This window comes from Onychostoma macrolepis, chromosome 09, assembly GCF_012432095.1.
Source record: "Onychostoma macrolepis isolate SWU-2019 chromosome 09, ASM1243209v1, whole genome shotgun sequence".
Taxonomy (NCBI): Eukaryota; Metazoa; Chordata; class Actinopteri; order Cypriniformes; family Cyprinidae; genus Onychostoma; species Onychostoma macrolepis.
The window spans coordinates 29,592,365-29,608,726 of record NC_081163.1 but is presented as its reverse complement, the minus strand read 5'-3'; the positions used below and the strand labels follow the sequence as shown (position 1 = coordinate 29,608,726).

The window sequence follows — 16,362 nt, the reverse complement described above, 5'->3', positions numbered from 1 at the left end:
GAATAGTTAGTGTGAGGTTTAAAATATTTCACAATGTTTATTTCTGAATCTAGAGAGGTTTGAACACTCATGCAAGATGTCAAATTTTCATTATACAGGATCATTTTCAAGGCGCCACATGCTGTGTTTCCATCTTAGAGTTACACCAATCCATCACACCCCTTTGACATTCACACATATTTGTAACGTCACCTTTCATGTTTTAATTTCAGAGCCGGTTCCTGGCTGACAGCTGTTTTCCCATGCTGTGATTTGATTACAGCTAGCGGCTCCAGGAAGGTAGTGATGGTTGAGTTGTGCTGGCTGCAGTGGTTTCCATGCCTCTCTGAGCTCTTGTCTCTCTGGAGAGACTGCTTTCATTTCGATGATGGGGACTTGACTGCAGCCTCCACCTCATCAGCAATCACAGCACTTCCCATGTCAAGCACTTCCCATTCTCCCTGCGTGGCAAATCCCCAACTCTGTCTGTATGTTCTTATGTTTATTGAGCCCAGGAGGCAACAGACAAAACATCTCAGATAGGGTTTCAATATTCTGGTGTCTGGCACAGTTCTGCTCATGCCTGACATCCAGTTGCCTCTCCAATGAAACTTTTGTTTAAACACAAGCAATTATGCTGCAAATATTTATTGACTACAGCTAGTGGTATCTGTTTAAGTATCAACAGCATCAAAATTAACATCTGTATTTGTGTTGGAGATGTTTTTGGGCACATTTGTGCAATTATTATTTTTTAATTGATTTATTTATTACAGATTTATTTTATTTGGTTTATTAAGGTTACATTAAACTGTCTTCAAAACACTTTACTATGCCTCCATCATTTAGTTTTGCTTTTTATGCATAGATTTTATTGTTTTAACTCAGACCCAGATTTGAAAATGGATCATAAAAAATAGCAATTACATATGACCTTTTATGAAAAAGAAAAAAAAAACAATTATCTAATTAAATATTTATAAAACTACATATATAAAAATCGAATCAAAGAGTAAAATAACACTTTATTGTGTGAATTTGATTTATATCAGTGATTTATTTATGTCCGTTTTACACAAATTACGAATGTTCCTTAATTGTAGCGTTCCACAACAAGTGACAATTCTACATTTACATTAATAAACATTATAAATTAATTAAAAAACATCAATAAAGCCTTACCAAAAGTTAGTGTACTTGTTTATCAAGGAGATAAAGTGATAGTAAGGAAAAGAAAGGTAAAAAAAAAATTATATTGTTTATTATCAATTTCAATTATGTAAAAAGTATGAAAATATTAATTTATTTTGTGTAGTTAGCATTCATAAAATGAAATTAGCTTTAGCAGGAGTCACATTTTACTAATCTTTAAAATGTAATTTCTGTTAGATAATGCCTGTATAATGCCATGACAGATAGATTATGGAAATGAAGTTTCAGAAATAAAGAACAAAAATGGAACAGTATACCGTATTAGACACTGATGTGTACAAATAATATAAAGAGTGTGTTAAACAGAATTTATTTACTAAAAGATCAAAAAATGTCCAATAGTTAAAACATAATTTAATGTAAGAGTGCAGATGTACATTAAAAAGCCCTTTTGAATATAAATACACTGTTTCCCTCATCCTCAAATCTGGCCGTTCTTCAGCTCTTTTTTAAACTATTGACTCTTAATTCTATCCATTGCTGCTTTCTGTCTCTTGCATTTGGAAACACTTTAATGCTATTCATTCAAACAGCCCCTGGTTAATGCTTTCTGGCAAGTAAATGCTCATTGCCACATTACGCTTTCATGGAAAAATTAATATGAGCGATGTTTAAAACAAAGCTAATTTCACGACCATAACTGACGCTGACTGAATTGGCAGTAGCGTAGCGGCTTACATAGTGTCTGAGTTACGGAGAGGTCGGATGACTGAATGCTGGGAATTTTGAGGGAGAGCGTGGAGATTTGCATTGCTTGTGGAGCTTCTCATTAGACGTGAGATTGGCAGAGCAGGCTCATTTGACTGTGGAAATTATTTTTTATTCTCGTCAGATGGCATTTTTGCCCGAGGGTCGGGAGAATTCAATTTCCTTTAATTAGCTGGGAAGTTTGAGTGCCACCTTAATAACATACCTGCTCTTGATCTCGAACGCTCAGAGTCCCTTGGGTCTCTTACCAACCGCATATGGGAATAACATCTATTTAATTGAAAAAGGACTAAAATGGATATCAAATCTAAAATTCAAATTAAATGAGTTGAGCACATATTTTAAGGAGGTTCAGTATAATTGATACATCTCTCGTGATGTCATTCTCCTGCTTGGCTTGAAATCGGTTATACTGTGGTGAGACGAAGCAATAAGTCTGGTGAAAAGTGCATGATGTTGTTTCCGTGCACAGGATCTCATTAAGGAAGGGATCGAATTTACTGCGAGCCCTACTGCACTGACTTTGTGGCAAAATTCAATTATTCTTCCAATTTCAGTAATGTATTTCACACGGGTCCACGGGGAGCAGATTACTGAAGCTTGGAAGAGGCCACACTCAATGCCTCATGTCTCAGCTACTCAGGCTGAAATTACACTTCATGTTTAGACAGGAAAAATGCAGGGTTAGTTACTGATTCACGAGCTGTGACTGAACACACTGATGAGATGATGTTCTTGTCCAATAGAAAAAGACAATGCAGCGTTTAAATTAGACCCTAAAGTTAGAGCCGTAGCTTAGCGTTTAGTGTAGCATGCGGACGTGAGGTCCAATCCCGATCTCCCTATCATTTCATATCCTCAATAGAGGTGGCAAAACTGATCATGTAAACGTTTTTAAAATTGCATTTAATACCGTAACTGAAAAAGAAAAGTTTGTCAAGACCTGTCTGAAAGTGTAGCAAAGTCTTGAATTGTGAAGGTTATAAGTCTTGTGTATTGAATGCTTGAGCAGTTTGGAAAGAGATTCAAGTTTGAAGGTTGAGTTTTGTATAATGTGAAATCTGGGGAGGAGAGATTTTGAAGTGTGAAGGGGATGTAGGCCTTATGTAGTTTGAGGAGAGATTTGAATTTTAAAACTTTGTTGCTAGGGTGTTCTAGTGGTTGCTAAAGAAAGCTGCTGGTGTGGTTACTAGACAGGATATACAGTATGAATGGTTGGATATATGTATAGATGGCAGGTGTACAGATTATTTTTTTAACCATTCACTAGAGGAAAACTGTAAGACTAAGAAAGAACAGAAATACAAGCACCATAACAATAGTACATATAACTTGGGCACTACATTTCAGTCTTCTAGTCAAGTTATGGCAAGTCACCATTATTTATATAGCACTTTTTACAAAGCAGCTTTACAGTATTACTCAGACTATTATGGGAAAAACAGTAGAAAACTTACACATAAAATCAGTGACATTTAAAGTTGTACATATACAGTGTGACAAACTATCAAAAATGACAAAAAAAAGTAGGGCAGGGACTTAACACTATGCTTCAGTTGTTGATTGGATGGAGATCTGAATGTGAACTTGCTCGACTGTAAGAAAAGCCTGGGGTTTAAGCGGACTAAATGATTGGAACAGCCCAGTTATATCATCAGAGCGAAGTCTGTCTTATCAATGATTAAACATATGGATCAGTTGTTTATAATAAGATCATTTAATGTGTAATAGAAAATATACAGGGTGTAGAAAATAGACAGGGTGAATTTACATTTCATGCTGACTTATTGTAAGCCAACCTGCACCATAGTTCCAGATTTTATATTTTTGAGAGCATATTTGAAATGACACTGGAGGTCTGTAACAAGTTTAGTACACTATTTAAAAAAAAGGTTTCAAAAGAGGGTTTTCGTAGCAATGCAATATAACTATTTTAGGTTCCCCAACAACATTCTGTAAAAAGTTCTTAAAATAATTATTTTCCAATTGTCCTATAGTGTGAACAACATTTTAATAATCTAAAGAACCTTTTTCTACTGTAAAGAGTTCAGTGGAAATGTTCCACAGATTCTTAATGGAACCAAAGATCAAAGCTTTAGAGGGAAGTTAGAGTTAAAAATGTGTCTCATGTAAGGGATTTTGAACTGTACGCTGGCTTTTTCAAGCCTGCAGAGTAAGTGTTACAGCAGTCTCTGTCATAAGTAGATGAAGTAAAAATGACAGTTTTCCTTATTCATTTCTCCAGATGACAACAAGTTCAGTGAGGCAACAGCAGTGCTGTTCACGTGGATCGACAGAGGCGAGGTGAACCGACGCTCAGCGAATCATTTCTACTCCATGATCCAGTCAGCAAACAGCCACGTGCGGCGCCTAATGAACGAGAAAGCTCAGCACGAGGAGGAGATGGAGCTGGCCAAAGAACACTTTAAGAATTCCCTGCTTGCCATTCTCACACAATGTAAGATACCTCCTGCCTTCACTGTTTGTATCCCAACTGGTTACTATGAGATTTTCATCTAGTGTTGCCATGACAACCGCTCATCCTTTGTACCGAGCAAGATGATATAGCCGTCCTTAAGTGGGCTCAGTCTCTGATCTGATTGTTGGACTTTTTCAAGCTCATCTTGATATGACTGTACTGCCAGTAGGAGTGTATTTGTATGTCCAGAACTACTATATACGTTACACTACCCCTAACTGTAACAGGCAAGACATGGGCTCTGTTCCAAAACCTAGAGAGCTGCCTACATAGGCAGCATTATAAGACATTATAGGTGAGGTTATAAAAGGTAGTCATTATAAAAGCCAACACATATATCCTTCACGAAGAAGATAATGCCATGATGCACTGAGACAAAATCCATCTTAAGCTGCATCACATTTAGTTTTGCGCTGTGAAATTTCATGTGTGAAATTCAGTCATTTCTAAAGAAATAGAAATTGTATTATTGCAGAAATGAATTGCAGAAATAGAAGTTATCATTGTCTCTGATTGTATTCACAGAGACCAGAACTATGTCATCATTTTTATGCTGTGCCTAAACAGTACCGCTCAAGCCCAAAAACATTCACTATGTGTATAATTCATAACTGCACCTATATTATACACAATACAGTAAGATTACTGGTTATGAGATGGTATAAAAACATTGTGGGAACATTTTTAAAAATGTTTCTAAAGCAAATATCTACTAACTTTAAGACCACATATAATGTCACTTGAACGTTTATTTTTAATGTTCTCAGAACGTTAAAATGTCCAGTTTTCTTGTTGATTATAACATTATTAAAGGTTTCAAAACATAACAAGAACTTTCATCAAGTACAAATAACATAAGGACATTTTAAGAATGTTGTTCTAAGAATGTTTTCTCTCAACATTGAGAATGTTCTTCAAGTACTGTATGTATAACATCATAAATACGTTCCAAGAATGTTGTTCTAAGAACGCTTTCTCGCAACATTTTGAAAAAGAATATCAAATATTAATCTCAACCTGAATGTCTGATGCATACAGCACACAAAATTGGAAACACTTAAGGAGTTTCAAAGTCATCATCGGATTGGTTGAATTATACAGTATTTCCGGGAGACGTGAGTGTCACGTTCTTTAACGTTCCGCCTGGAAACAAAGATGCTGTGACGCCACACCCCCTCATGAAGAAGAAAGTTGTCGTGTTTACAACTGTGACAATTAGCGCTTATCAGGATCAACTAAACGCTGGCTTTTCAAAAATATGTCAAGTTTGTCCATGAGTTTTACACACTGGTCTGTTATTGTGAGGACATTTCCACGCCCCTAAACATGACACAGCACAAAACGAAACGTGATTGGTTGCTTTACCTGTCAGTCATATGGCCTCTAGCCTAGGGCGGTGCTTGGCCATTCAAAGCGGCCAAGGTTCCCAGACCTTCTGCCGTCAGTCTGAAAGTCTGACTACACAAGACTAATCAAATATTAATAAGAATGTACCATAAACATTATTTTAGGAATGTTTTGTCCTAACAATTAATTTAACTTAAATTCAAATTGTGAGAACATTCCCTGTTAGCTGGGGAAGTCCTCTGAGGTCATATCACTACAATTGAAACTAAGACACTAGATGGCAGATAACTGCAAATATTAGGTAATATTTGACCACTGAATGCTGCGAGTGACCAATCAGAATAACATATTCCAGAACACAGTGTAACAAGAACTAATTTTGTGTTTATTTTTGCTTTTAGCTTAGCAAAATGTTAACGGCAGACTTGTGTGGTATTGTGTGTTGAAACTCCACGTGTCGCTCTAATAGTCATTTTGGATACTGTTAGAAAGCAAGGCAGCTCACTAGTCATGGAACAGAGCCACAGTGTTTCCTACACAGTTCACAGGACTTCACTGCAGATATACACTACACAAATGCACACTAGGAGATATGATTGCATTGAGACCTAGCTGCCTATGTCAGTGTGACTGTAGCCATAGCCCATAGAAGGTCCTGGGTAAGTACAGTCTCAGTGGAAGCACTCTGACCATATAGCAGATGTGGAGGTGTTCAACTTAACGTAAAGGTAGGCCAACACCAGATTCACTCATCTTTTTTGCGGCCCGGACAGGTGAGAAGCCAATATCCCAGCTCAAACAAAGAAATGTAATTTGCTTGAATGAATATGTGTGATGGAGATTTGTAATTGGCAGCTTGACAGAAATACATTGTGACACCATTTGTGCGTGTATTTTAGAGTTGAAGTAGGCTAAAAAAGATGATCACATAATTGTTTACTAAACTGTAGACTTGGTCAAATTAATAAATAGCAGGCAACAGTTTACAATTGGTCCAAACCTCAATCCTAACGCAAATCCTACACCTAATGCCAAAATAAAACCTGCACACGTACCCATTTTGAGCTAAACCCTCAATCAATGTTTGACATCAAACACTAAGTACTTTATTAGTACTTCTCCTGCAAATCCATCATTGTAGACTGTTGCCTTCCTCAGTCCTAAGGAATTGAAACAGCAGCTAATGAGATGTAAGTACAACAGACACAATCAGGGGCCTCTCAGAGAAGTGTTGCGGGGGTCCTGATGCGTCTGACTGCTGGCGCAGATGCTGAGCTCTTCATAAATGGCTTGTCTTGTCTGACTTCCTTACCCACCAAAGTTGAGCAGATTACGGCTGTGTTCACCGCTGCCACCAGGCAAAAGGCATGGGACCATTTCTCAAAAGCGCAGCGCAAGAACATAGACATTTGGCGAAAGCAGTGCGAGGTTGGTATTTCTTCTCCCCTTTTGTCATGCTGACTCTACATCAGGGGTCTCAAACTATGGGCCAAGCTTTGTCATTACAAATCAATTTTCACTATACCCTGTTGAAAAAAAAAAAAAAAGCGTATGCTGGTTAGGTATATTTTGAAGCATGGAAGCTGGTTTGAGCCAGTTTAAGCTGCTTATAAGCTGGTCCTGATCAGGAACTATTTGCTTAGGACCAGTTTAAGACCAGCACATGACCAGCTTACACCAGCTCAGGACCAACTTAAACCAGCTCATGACCAACTAAAGACCAGCTTAAACCAGCTCAAACCAGCTGCCATGCTTCAAAACATACCTAACCAGCATATGCTGTTTTTTTTCCCAACAGGGTAGTCTGGCCTTAGTGTATTTAAAAGCCAAAGTATTGCACCAATATTTACTATATACTGTATAGTATACATATTTCAAATTTGTGGTTGTAAATACACTGGTTCTCTGAAGGAGAACACTGCCTGGCTAGTGTCCCCCAGGTAATGTAGTTTGAGACCCTTGCTCTACATGGTACACTGACACGGCAGCTCTTTATATGGCAGTGTATCTTGTGGCTTTTCATTGTACAGACTTGTGGGCCCTCACACAGCAAAAAACATCCCAGTTTTCTAGCCTCTGCTCTTTCGTGCAGCAGAGCTCTCTTTGAAATTGCCACCTAGAAAGAACCTCCATTGCTGCCATGGCAACAGATACTGGCAGGATTATAATGATGCTCATCAGTGATTAGCCTGAATTAATTGTTAATAACTCATCCAATTTGAATTAGGTCTCTATGAGGAAGGAAAAGTGAGGTGCGTGTTAACTCAAAATGTGCCTGTATGCATCTATGCATGGAAACCCCTGAATTCTCTGGAATGCACAATATGGAATTTCCATATTCATAATATGGAACGTCACCAGTATGCAAAATTGATGTTAGCGCAAACAGAATTCTCAATGAACCTTGAAATATAAAAATCCCTCGCTGGTGATAGACTCCAGCTGCAGTCTTTCCTCCAGTCATCGGACTTTTTCCACGACTGTATATAATGAGCAGTGATGTGAGGCCCGAAACCTAGTCTTAGAAATACACTGACTGTATTGATTAATTGGTTTAAGTCAAGCCTATGAAAGGATTCCATTTCAGTTCACAGTCGCCAAGAGGTAAGACATCAGCGTTGTGGCAGAGTCTCTGGTGCTGTGAGAAGTGAAAGCCAGTTAAGATGCTACCCCTGTGAAAAGTTGTTTTTATTGTTGTTGTTTTGTAGCACTGTTTGTGGATTTGTCAAATATATTAAAATAATTATACAAAGTTAAGTACAGAGTTTCCAGGTTTTCCTGTACTTAACTGTCAGAGAGTTGTAAAAAGTGTGAAGTCTTGAAAAATCATAGAAATCAAGAACGCTACATAGTTCTTGTTTTGCTCAAATAGAGAGGCAGAGGCTAGTTGCACACTTTTGCTCACTTTCTTTCTCTTTCTTTCCTTCTTTCTTTCTTTCTTTTTCTTTCTAACTTTCTTTCTTTCTTTCTTAAACAGATTTCTGCTGTCACTGTGGGAAATTAACATTAAATAGTACATAAGAGCCTATTTAAACAGAAAAACAATTATGAGCCCATGAAATATGTAACACGACAAAACATACAAAAAGGTAAAACCAACAACATACTAAGCACACCTTTTTTTTCTCATACAAAAATAACACTTTTGTATAGGAACCAGTTCTCAATATTTACTAGTTGCTTATTAGTATGCCTGTTATTAAAATATAGGCTGTTTATTAGTGCTTATAAAGCACATATTCTTCATGACCATATTCTACATCCCTAACCCAATACCTAAATTTAACAACTACCTCTCTAACTATTAATAAGCAGCAAATTTGAAGTTTATTGAGGCAAAAGTCGTAATGGTTTTTTAATAGTGAGAATTGGACCTTAAAATAAGGTGTAACAAAAATAAGCCATTGCTTTGGCAAACAGAAACTGTGATTTATTTAAAAAATAAACAAATAATAATAATTAAAAAAAAATAGATGTAGTTTTATTTACTTGTTTACTCAACATACAAAAAGTATGCTATTGGGATTTTAGTTTGGAAAATTACAAACATATATATTTACATTTAATACAGTTTTTAAACCAACATACACAATCACTGCTGGAAAAGAAATAAAGCATGTGAACTTTTGACTTAAAACATTATTATTATGGAGATATAGGCCTTGTGACAGAGTGACAGCTAGCCTCAGTCTCCCTTATTCTGTTGGCCAGAAATGGCTCTAAGTGAATGGAGTCTTTATAAAAAAATGTTATAAAATCCTTATTGGTTTTTCCAGAATGACTGGGAACACCACTGGAAAAGTAATGGATATTCTTTGTTCAGAAGGTGTGGGAACCCTGTAAAACGAAATTGTGAGAATTAGAGAGAAATATGATATCAGAAACAACCCAGAGCTCGACCTGTATTCCTCTGATACTACAGCTTTCAAGAAACAGATGAAAGATCAGGCAACACAGAGTAAAATGTATTCAATCACAGATAAAGCAAAGCTCAATTGTGCTCCCTTTATAGAGTCAGATCTGCAAGATTTCACAGTGGTGGCATTAAACGTCCTTTGTGCTGATCCCTATAATGGCTATCAGAGGATCAGTGGGCTTGGAAGTTTGTGTAATGTGATTTTTACGCTCCATTTTCAGACCTAGACAAATGAACTTTCACTATTGCAAGGCAGAGCCTCGGTTTTCCCTCTAGGTTGTATTTTTAAGTTAAGAAATCTATCACCAGGGCCTGTGCTTGCCAAATCATTGCTTGTTTTTTCATCCTGTCAAAAGTTTCAAAAGGTTAAATTAGATTATTATTAGAGTAGAACTGCAGAAAAAAAAAAAGTATGTGTGATTATCATATACAGGTGCATCTCAATAAATTAGAATGTCGTGGAAAAGTTCATTTATTTCAGTAATTCAACTCAAATTGTGAAACTCGTGTATTAAATAAATTCAATGCACACAGACTGAAGTAGTTTAAGTCTTTGGTTCTTTTAATTGTGATGATTTTGGCTCACGTTTAACAAAAACCCACCAATTCAATTAATCTCAACAAATTAGAATACTTCATAAGACCAATAAAAAAACATTTTTAGTGAATTGTTGGCCTTCTGGAAAGTATGTTCATTTACTGTATATGTACTTAATACTTGGTAGGGGCTCCTTTTGCTTTAATTACTGCCTCAATTCGGCGTGGCATGGAGGTGATCAGTTTGTGGCACTGCTGAGGTGGTATGGAAGCCCAGGTTTCTTTGACAGTGGCCTTCAGCTCATCTGCATTTCTTTGTCTCTTGTTTCTCATTTTCCTCTTGACAATACCCCATAGATTCTCTATGGGGTTCAGGTCTGGTGCGTTTGCTGGCCAGTCAAGCACATCAACACCATGGTCATTTAACCAACTTTTGGTGCTTTTGGCAGTGTGGGCAGGTGCCAAATCCTGCTGGGAAATGAAATCAGCATCTTTAAAAAGCTGGTCAGCAGAAGGAAGCATGAAGTGCTCCAAAATTTCAAGTGGCTTAACAAGAGGAATACGACAACTGTAGCCAAATTCCTTGACACGTCTGTGTGTGGTGGCTCTTGATGCCTTGACCCCAGCCTCAGTCCATTCCTTGTGAAGTTCACCCAAATTCTTGAATCGATTTTGCTTGACAATCCTCATAAGGCTGCGGTTCTCTCGGTTGGTTGTGCATCTTTTTCTTCCACACTTTTTCCTTCCACTCAACTTTCTGTTAACATGCTTGGATACAGCACTCTGTGAACAGCCAGCTTCTTTGGCAATGAATGTTTGTGGCTTACCCTCCTTGTGAAGGGTGTCAATGATTGTCTTCTGGACAACTGTCAGATCAGCAGTCTTCCCCATGATTATGTAGCCTAGTGAACTGAACTTAGAGACCATTTTGAAGGCTCAGGAAACCTTTGCAGGTGTTTTGAGTTGATTAGCTGATTGGCATGTCACCATATTCTAATTTGTTAAGATAGTGAATTGGTGGGTTTTTGTTAAATGTGAGCCAAAATCATCACAATTAAAAGAACCAAAGACTTAAACTACTTCAGTCTGTGTGCATTGAATTTATTTAATACACGAGTTTCACAATTTGAGTTGAATTACTGAAATAAATGAACTTTTCCACGACATTCTTATTTATTGAGATGCACCTGTATGTTACTGCCACATTTACACAGCAAATGGAAGTATAACAGTGTGTCCTTGTAGAATTACTCAGAGCAGAGGAAATGTTAATGTGTGCAAAATGTAATCTTTAATCATTCAAGGTCTCGGACAGAAGCCAGTAATGGGATGTGTGTGTGTGTTCGTTTGATTTCTGTGTTGTGCTCCATTAGGAGCTGAGAAATGCTCACAGTGAAGAGATCATGGGAATACGAAGAGAAGAGGAAATGGAGATGTCAGATGAAGACTTGGAGGAAAACCCCTGCAAAAAGATGAGAATGGAGGACACGGGTAGGCCTGTGATCAGCCACTGATTATCATAATCATGATTCATTAGGATACCGGAGGCAGGGACTGACTGTGGCTAAAAACAGCCCTAGATTTGATGGCCATATACACTGGTTGGGACTATACAGTGCATTTAAAATGAACAATAAATCTTAAATAAAGGTCATTGTTAATTGGCGGAAAAGAGGAATGCGTAATTCAGTGCCATAGAGACATTTGTTCATTGCCTACATAATTATGTTTAATTTTTGGGCTCAACAATATATATATATATATATATATATATATATATTTTTTTTTTTTTTTTTTTCTACATGTTTTGGATTTTTTTTTAATTGCCCAACAAACAAACAAAAAATAAATACATACATGTATACACTATCATTCAAAGGTTTGGGTTAAGGATAAAATTTTGTTTTATGTTTTTGAAAGAAAGCTCTCATCAAGGCTGCATTTATTTAATCTAAACAGCACAGTAATATACAGTATTATTGTGAAATTGTGAATTTAAAATAACTGTTTTTGAATGTAATTTATTCCTGTGAAGCAATGCTGTTTACTGTTTAGTCTTCAGTATTTTTTTTCTACAGAAATCATTCTAATATGCTGATTTGCTGCTGAAGAAGCATTTCTTATCATTATTAGTCAAGAATTAAGCACTGTATGAAAGTATGAAAGTGTTTTTTATTTCAGGATTCTTTGATGAATATAAAATTCAAAAGAACGGCATTTATTTGAAATATTTTATAACACCATATGTCTATACTGTCATTTGATCAATTTAATGTTTCCTTTCTAAATAGAAATATCATATTCTTTCAATCTTACAGACATCAAATTTTTGAACAGTAGTGTATAAATAAATTATAATTCATAAATAAATAATAATTTATGAAAAAGACAAATCAGTATTTTTCCCACCAGCCCTCAACCACATTATTTATTTAATTTGCAACAATAGTGGGAAAGTCATAGCCAAATAGTAACACAATGCTGGAAAAAGATGGCATATGGTGCACAACTGATTTGTTTATCATTTTTTAATCATTCTAACTGATGCTTTCAAGGCTATCACAATTTCACATAACTTCAATAATACATCATCTATGTCTGCCAGCTAAACATCACAAAACCAATGCAGTTTTCATCTGCAAAGCATTGAAACACATGTACAAGATCAGTGAATGTAAGAAGTACATGAAATCTGGTCCTGCAGGACATTTCAGGGACATGTTTTATACAGTATTAATAAACACTGTATATAATCATTCATCGTCAGTTCATAATACACAATGGATTAACTAATGAATAGAACTTTTGTAAAGTGTCGAGTCCATCTCCAGATAGTGACTGTAAAGTATCAGGATAATAATAATTCCCAATCAATTCTTGATTTAATGAAAAAAATAAACTTGGTTTAATGTTAAACACAATCACCCCGTTAGTCTCTAATCAAATCAGCTCCTCCGTGACCACTTGTTTTTATTAGCTTCATTCAGACAGAGCGATCACATCCTTCAGATAACCTTGAGTACAACAGCATTTGTGCTGAGATATCAACATGAGTGATTACACTCTCACTCCTGCATGTATCCCACAGCAAATCTGATTATGAATGATATTGCTTCAGCAGAGAACGGCGGCAGGAAGTGTCAGGGGATTCTGAGCTCAGCGATATTTCATGACCTGTCACAGCACACAAGCTCTGGCTCAATAAAAGTAGTATTTTCAGTGGCAGGAAGGAATATCTAATGGTTGAGATTATCTGTTGACACAGCAGAGACTCAGCACAGTGACCAAGTTGTTATGCAAACTTCACCATCGATTTCGGCTCTGAATCATAACGTTTGCTCTAAAGCCTGCGACGTATACTCTGATTCGACCAGACGGATTGATGTTAGAACTTGTCTTATATGATGCATGTTAGATTAAGCAGCAGATCAAGTTCAGTGAGAACTACTTAAGCTGGTTGAACTGGTCAACAAGTTTAAGCTAGGACAGTTAACTAGCTCAATCAGCTGAGTCAAGGTGGTCTACCAGGTCATCCTATCTATGCAACAGATGAGATAAAGACCTTCATCCAAGCTTACTTCCTGTCTCTCTCTCTTCCTTCCTGTCTGAGAGCAGTGCTGTCTGCGCAGACATGTGCTCTGCGGGAGGAAAACGACAGTCTGCGCTGGCAGCTGGATGCTTACAGGAACGAGGTGGAGCTTCTGAAGAAGGAGCAAGGCAATATGTACCGTACTGAGGAGGATCACACGCAAGAACAACAGCTGCACTTCCTGCAGCAGACCATGCAGAACATGCAGCAGGTAATACAGGCCCATGTCCCGTGTCCCACTAGCCGTTTTGCAGCAGAAGTAACACTTTTTGCTTATTAGCATGCATAGAACTAGCATTTTGGCTGCTTATTAGTACTTATAAAACACATAATAATGCATGGCCATATTCAAGATCCCTTAACCCCACCAAATACCGAAACATAACTACTACAGTAACTGACTTACATGCTATCAAATAAGCAGCAAATTGGGAGTTTATTGCGGGAAGACTCTTAGTGATAATATACTGTAAAGTGTTACTAGGTTTTTCTTGATTTTGAAAGAAGCCAATTAAAATCAAGTTCGACATAACTTTAAAACACAACATAAAAAAGAGCTTGGCAATAATAAAATTACATTTAAGAGACAAGCAGTTGATATTTGCTGTACACTGTAAACCGGAAAAAGTTGGCAAAACTCAAAAAATGTAAGCAATTTAAACTTTGAATTTCTTAAAAAGTAGAGTAAGTTATAAGCTATGATTTTACTATAAAATTATCTTGTAATCTCAATATAAACATTTTTGTTAGTGTAAACGTAACTAATTCAGTAAATGCTAACTTGCTAATTAGTAACACAATGCATTGACTAGTATAGCAAATGCTGAATGAGTATGATGATGCATAACATACTGTATGTCTGTTTTTAAACTAAACTCATGCTTCACTCGTCACTATGATGGTAACCTGCTAAGAAGCAGAAACTCTTCTAAATAGAAAACACTACTAACTCTCCCACTAAACATTAATCTTGCACACACACGCAAAAAATAAAAATAAAAAAATTACTAAATTAATTTTAACATTTACTCACCCTTTCGAGTTTTTATGCTTTCTAAGGCTTCATTTATTTGATCAAAAATAATATTACATTGTCTAAAAACTGTTTTCTAATTGAATACATATAATTCATTCCTGTGATGCAAAGCTGAATTTTCAGCATCAGTACTCCAGTCTTCAGTGTCACATAATCCTTCAGAAATCATTCTAATACGCTGATTTGCTGCTCAAGAAACATTGCTTATTATCAATGCTGAAAACACTATCTTTGTAGCATTATGCATGCCTTTCCTGTCACTTTTGATCAATTTAATGCATTCTTGCTGAATAAAAGTATTAATTTCTTTCAAAAATTTTTTTTTGAATGGTAATGTACATTTTTATTATTGTGGGTGAATTGGAGAGGGTCTCTCAGCAGGTGTGTGTTAGCAGCCCCAATGACTCAACTTCCTGCTGACACTGCTGACTATCCAACAACATGCAGCATGTTTGATATTATTGTCCAGTCATTGAGGTGGACTCATGACTCATCAAGTGACCAAATAGATCAAAACCTTTTCTTCATATTATTATTATTTTTTTAATCACAGGTAAAGCTGTGGGACATGTTTGTCCCATGTTTATTGCACACAGTTTACTCAATCTCAGTCGACGTTGGAGAAAAATCACATCATCACATTATTGATATTTAAAGGATGGCTGTTATTAAAAGAGCCTCCTAATGTCTTCTTTTGACACATTTAAACATATGAAAAAAATGAGTGCGCAAGTGTTCAGTATGCTCTCACGTCAGTGCTCCATCTGGAACGCAAACACTCACACCTCCATTAATTAGCTGTCGCATCAGCTTAAATGATGATTGGACACAGTGTTCTTCATGACGCAGACTGTCAGTGCAGCCATTAGCACCGGCTCCAATGAGCTCTCTCTTTCTCTCTCTCTCTCTCTTTTTACATTGTGCAGTTGCTTTAAAGGCTTTTATGTACAAGATCAATACTAATGTAAGAAATGAGCATCCTTTTTGTGGAAAGAGAAAGATGATGTTCAGAATTATATAGAGTGCAGTGGACTGTCATTATTTAATTTAATGGTTGGAGAACTTTTTCATTAGAGTAACTTTAAAGTTTTCGTTTTAAACTTATTTTATGTCTGTAATCGCATATACACTACTGTTTAGGGACAGTACGATTTTTTTTTTAAAGAAATGAATATACCAGTACTAATGAATACTTTTATTCATTACGGATGCAGTAAACTGACATTTACATTCTATTTAAAATGTAACATTTACAAGATTGCTAATAATCTTGAGCACCAAATCAACATATTAGAATAATTTCTAAAGGATCATCTGACACTGAAGACTGGAGAGATGATGCTGAAATTTCAGTTTTGCATCACAGGAATAAATTACAGTTCTTTAAAATTGTAATAATATTTCACAATATTAGAGTTTTTACTGTACTTTGACTTAAAATGTTACTGACCTGAAATGTTTGAACAGTGTATTTCGGTCACACTTTATTTTAAGGTCCGATTCTCGCTATTAACAAACCAGTAACTACAATTTTTGCCTCAATAAACTCCTAATTTGCT

General features: G+C 36.4%; 1 protein-coding gene across 3 annotated transcripts in view; it reads left to right on the top strand.

Annotated features, from left to right (window-relative positions):
* The window catches only part of enox1 (ecto-NOX disulfide-thiol exchanger 1), a 98,963-nt gene that overhangs the window by 71,516 nt on the left and 11,085 nt on the right, over positions 1-16,362 (top strand). For all 3 annotated transcript variants that reach the window (XM_058787515.1, XM_058787513.1, XM_058787514.1), the window contains exons 7-10: positions 4,145-4,357; positions 7,047-7,153; positions 11,552-11,669; positions 13,794-13,978. In XM_058787515.1, the coding sequence (XP_058643498.1) occupies positions 4,145-4,357; positions 7,047-7,153; positions 11,552-11,669; positions 13,794-13,978 (623 nt within the window). The remainder of the gene's footprint in view (positions 1-4,144; positions 4,358-7,046; positions 7,154-11,551; positions 11,670-13,793; positions 13,979-16,362) is intronic.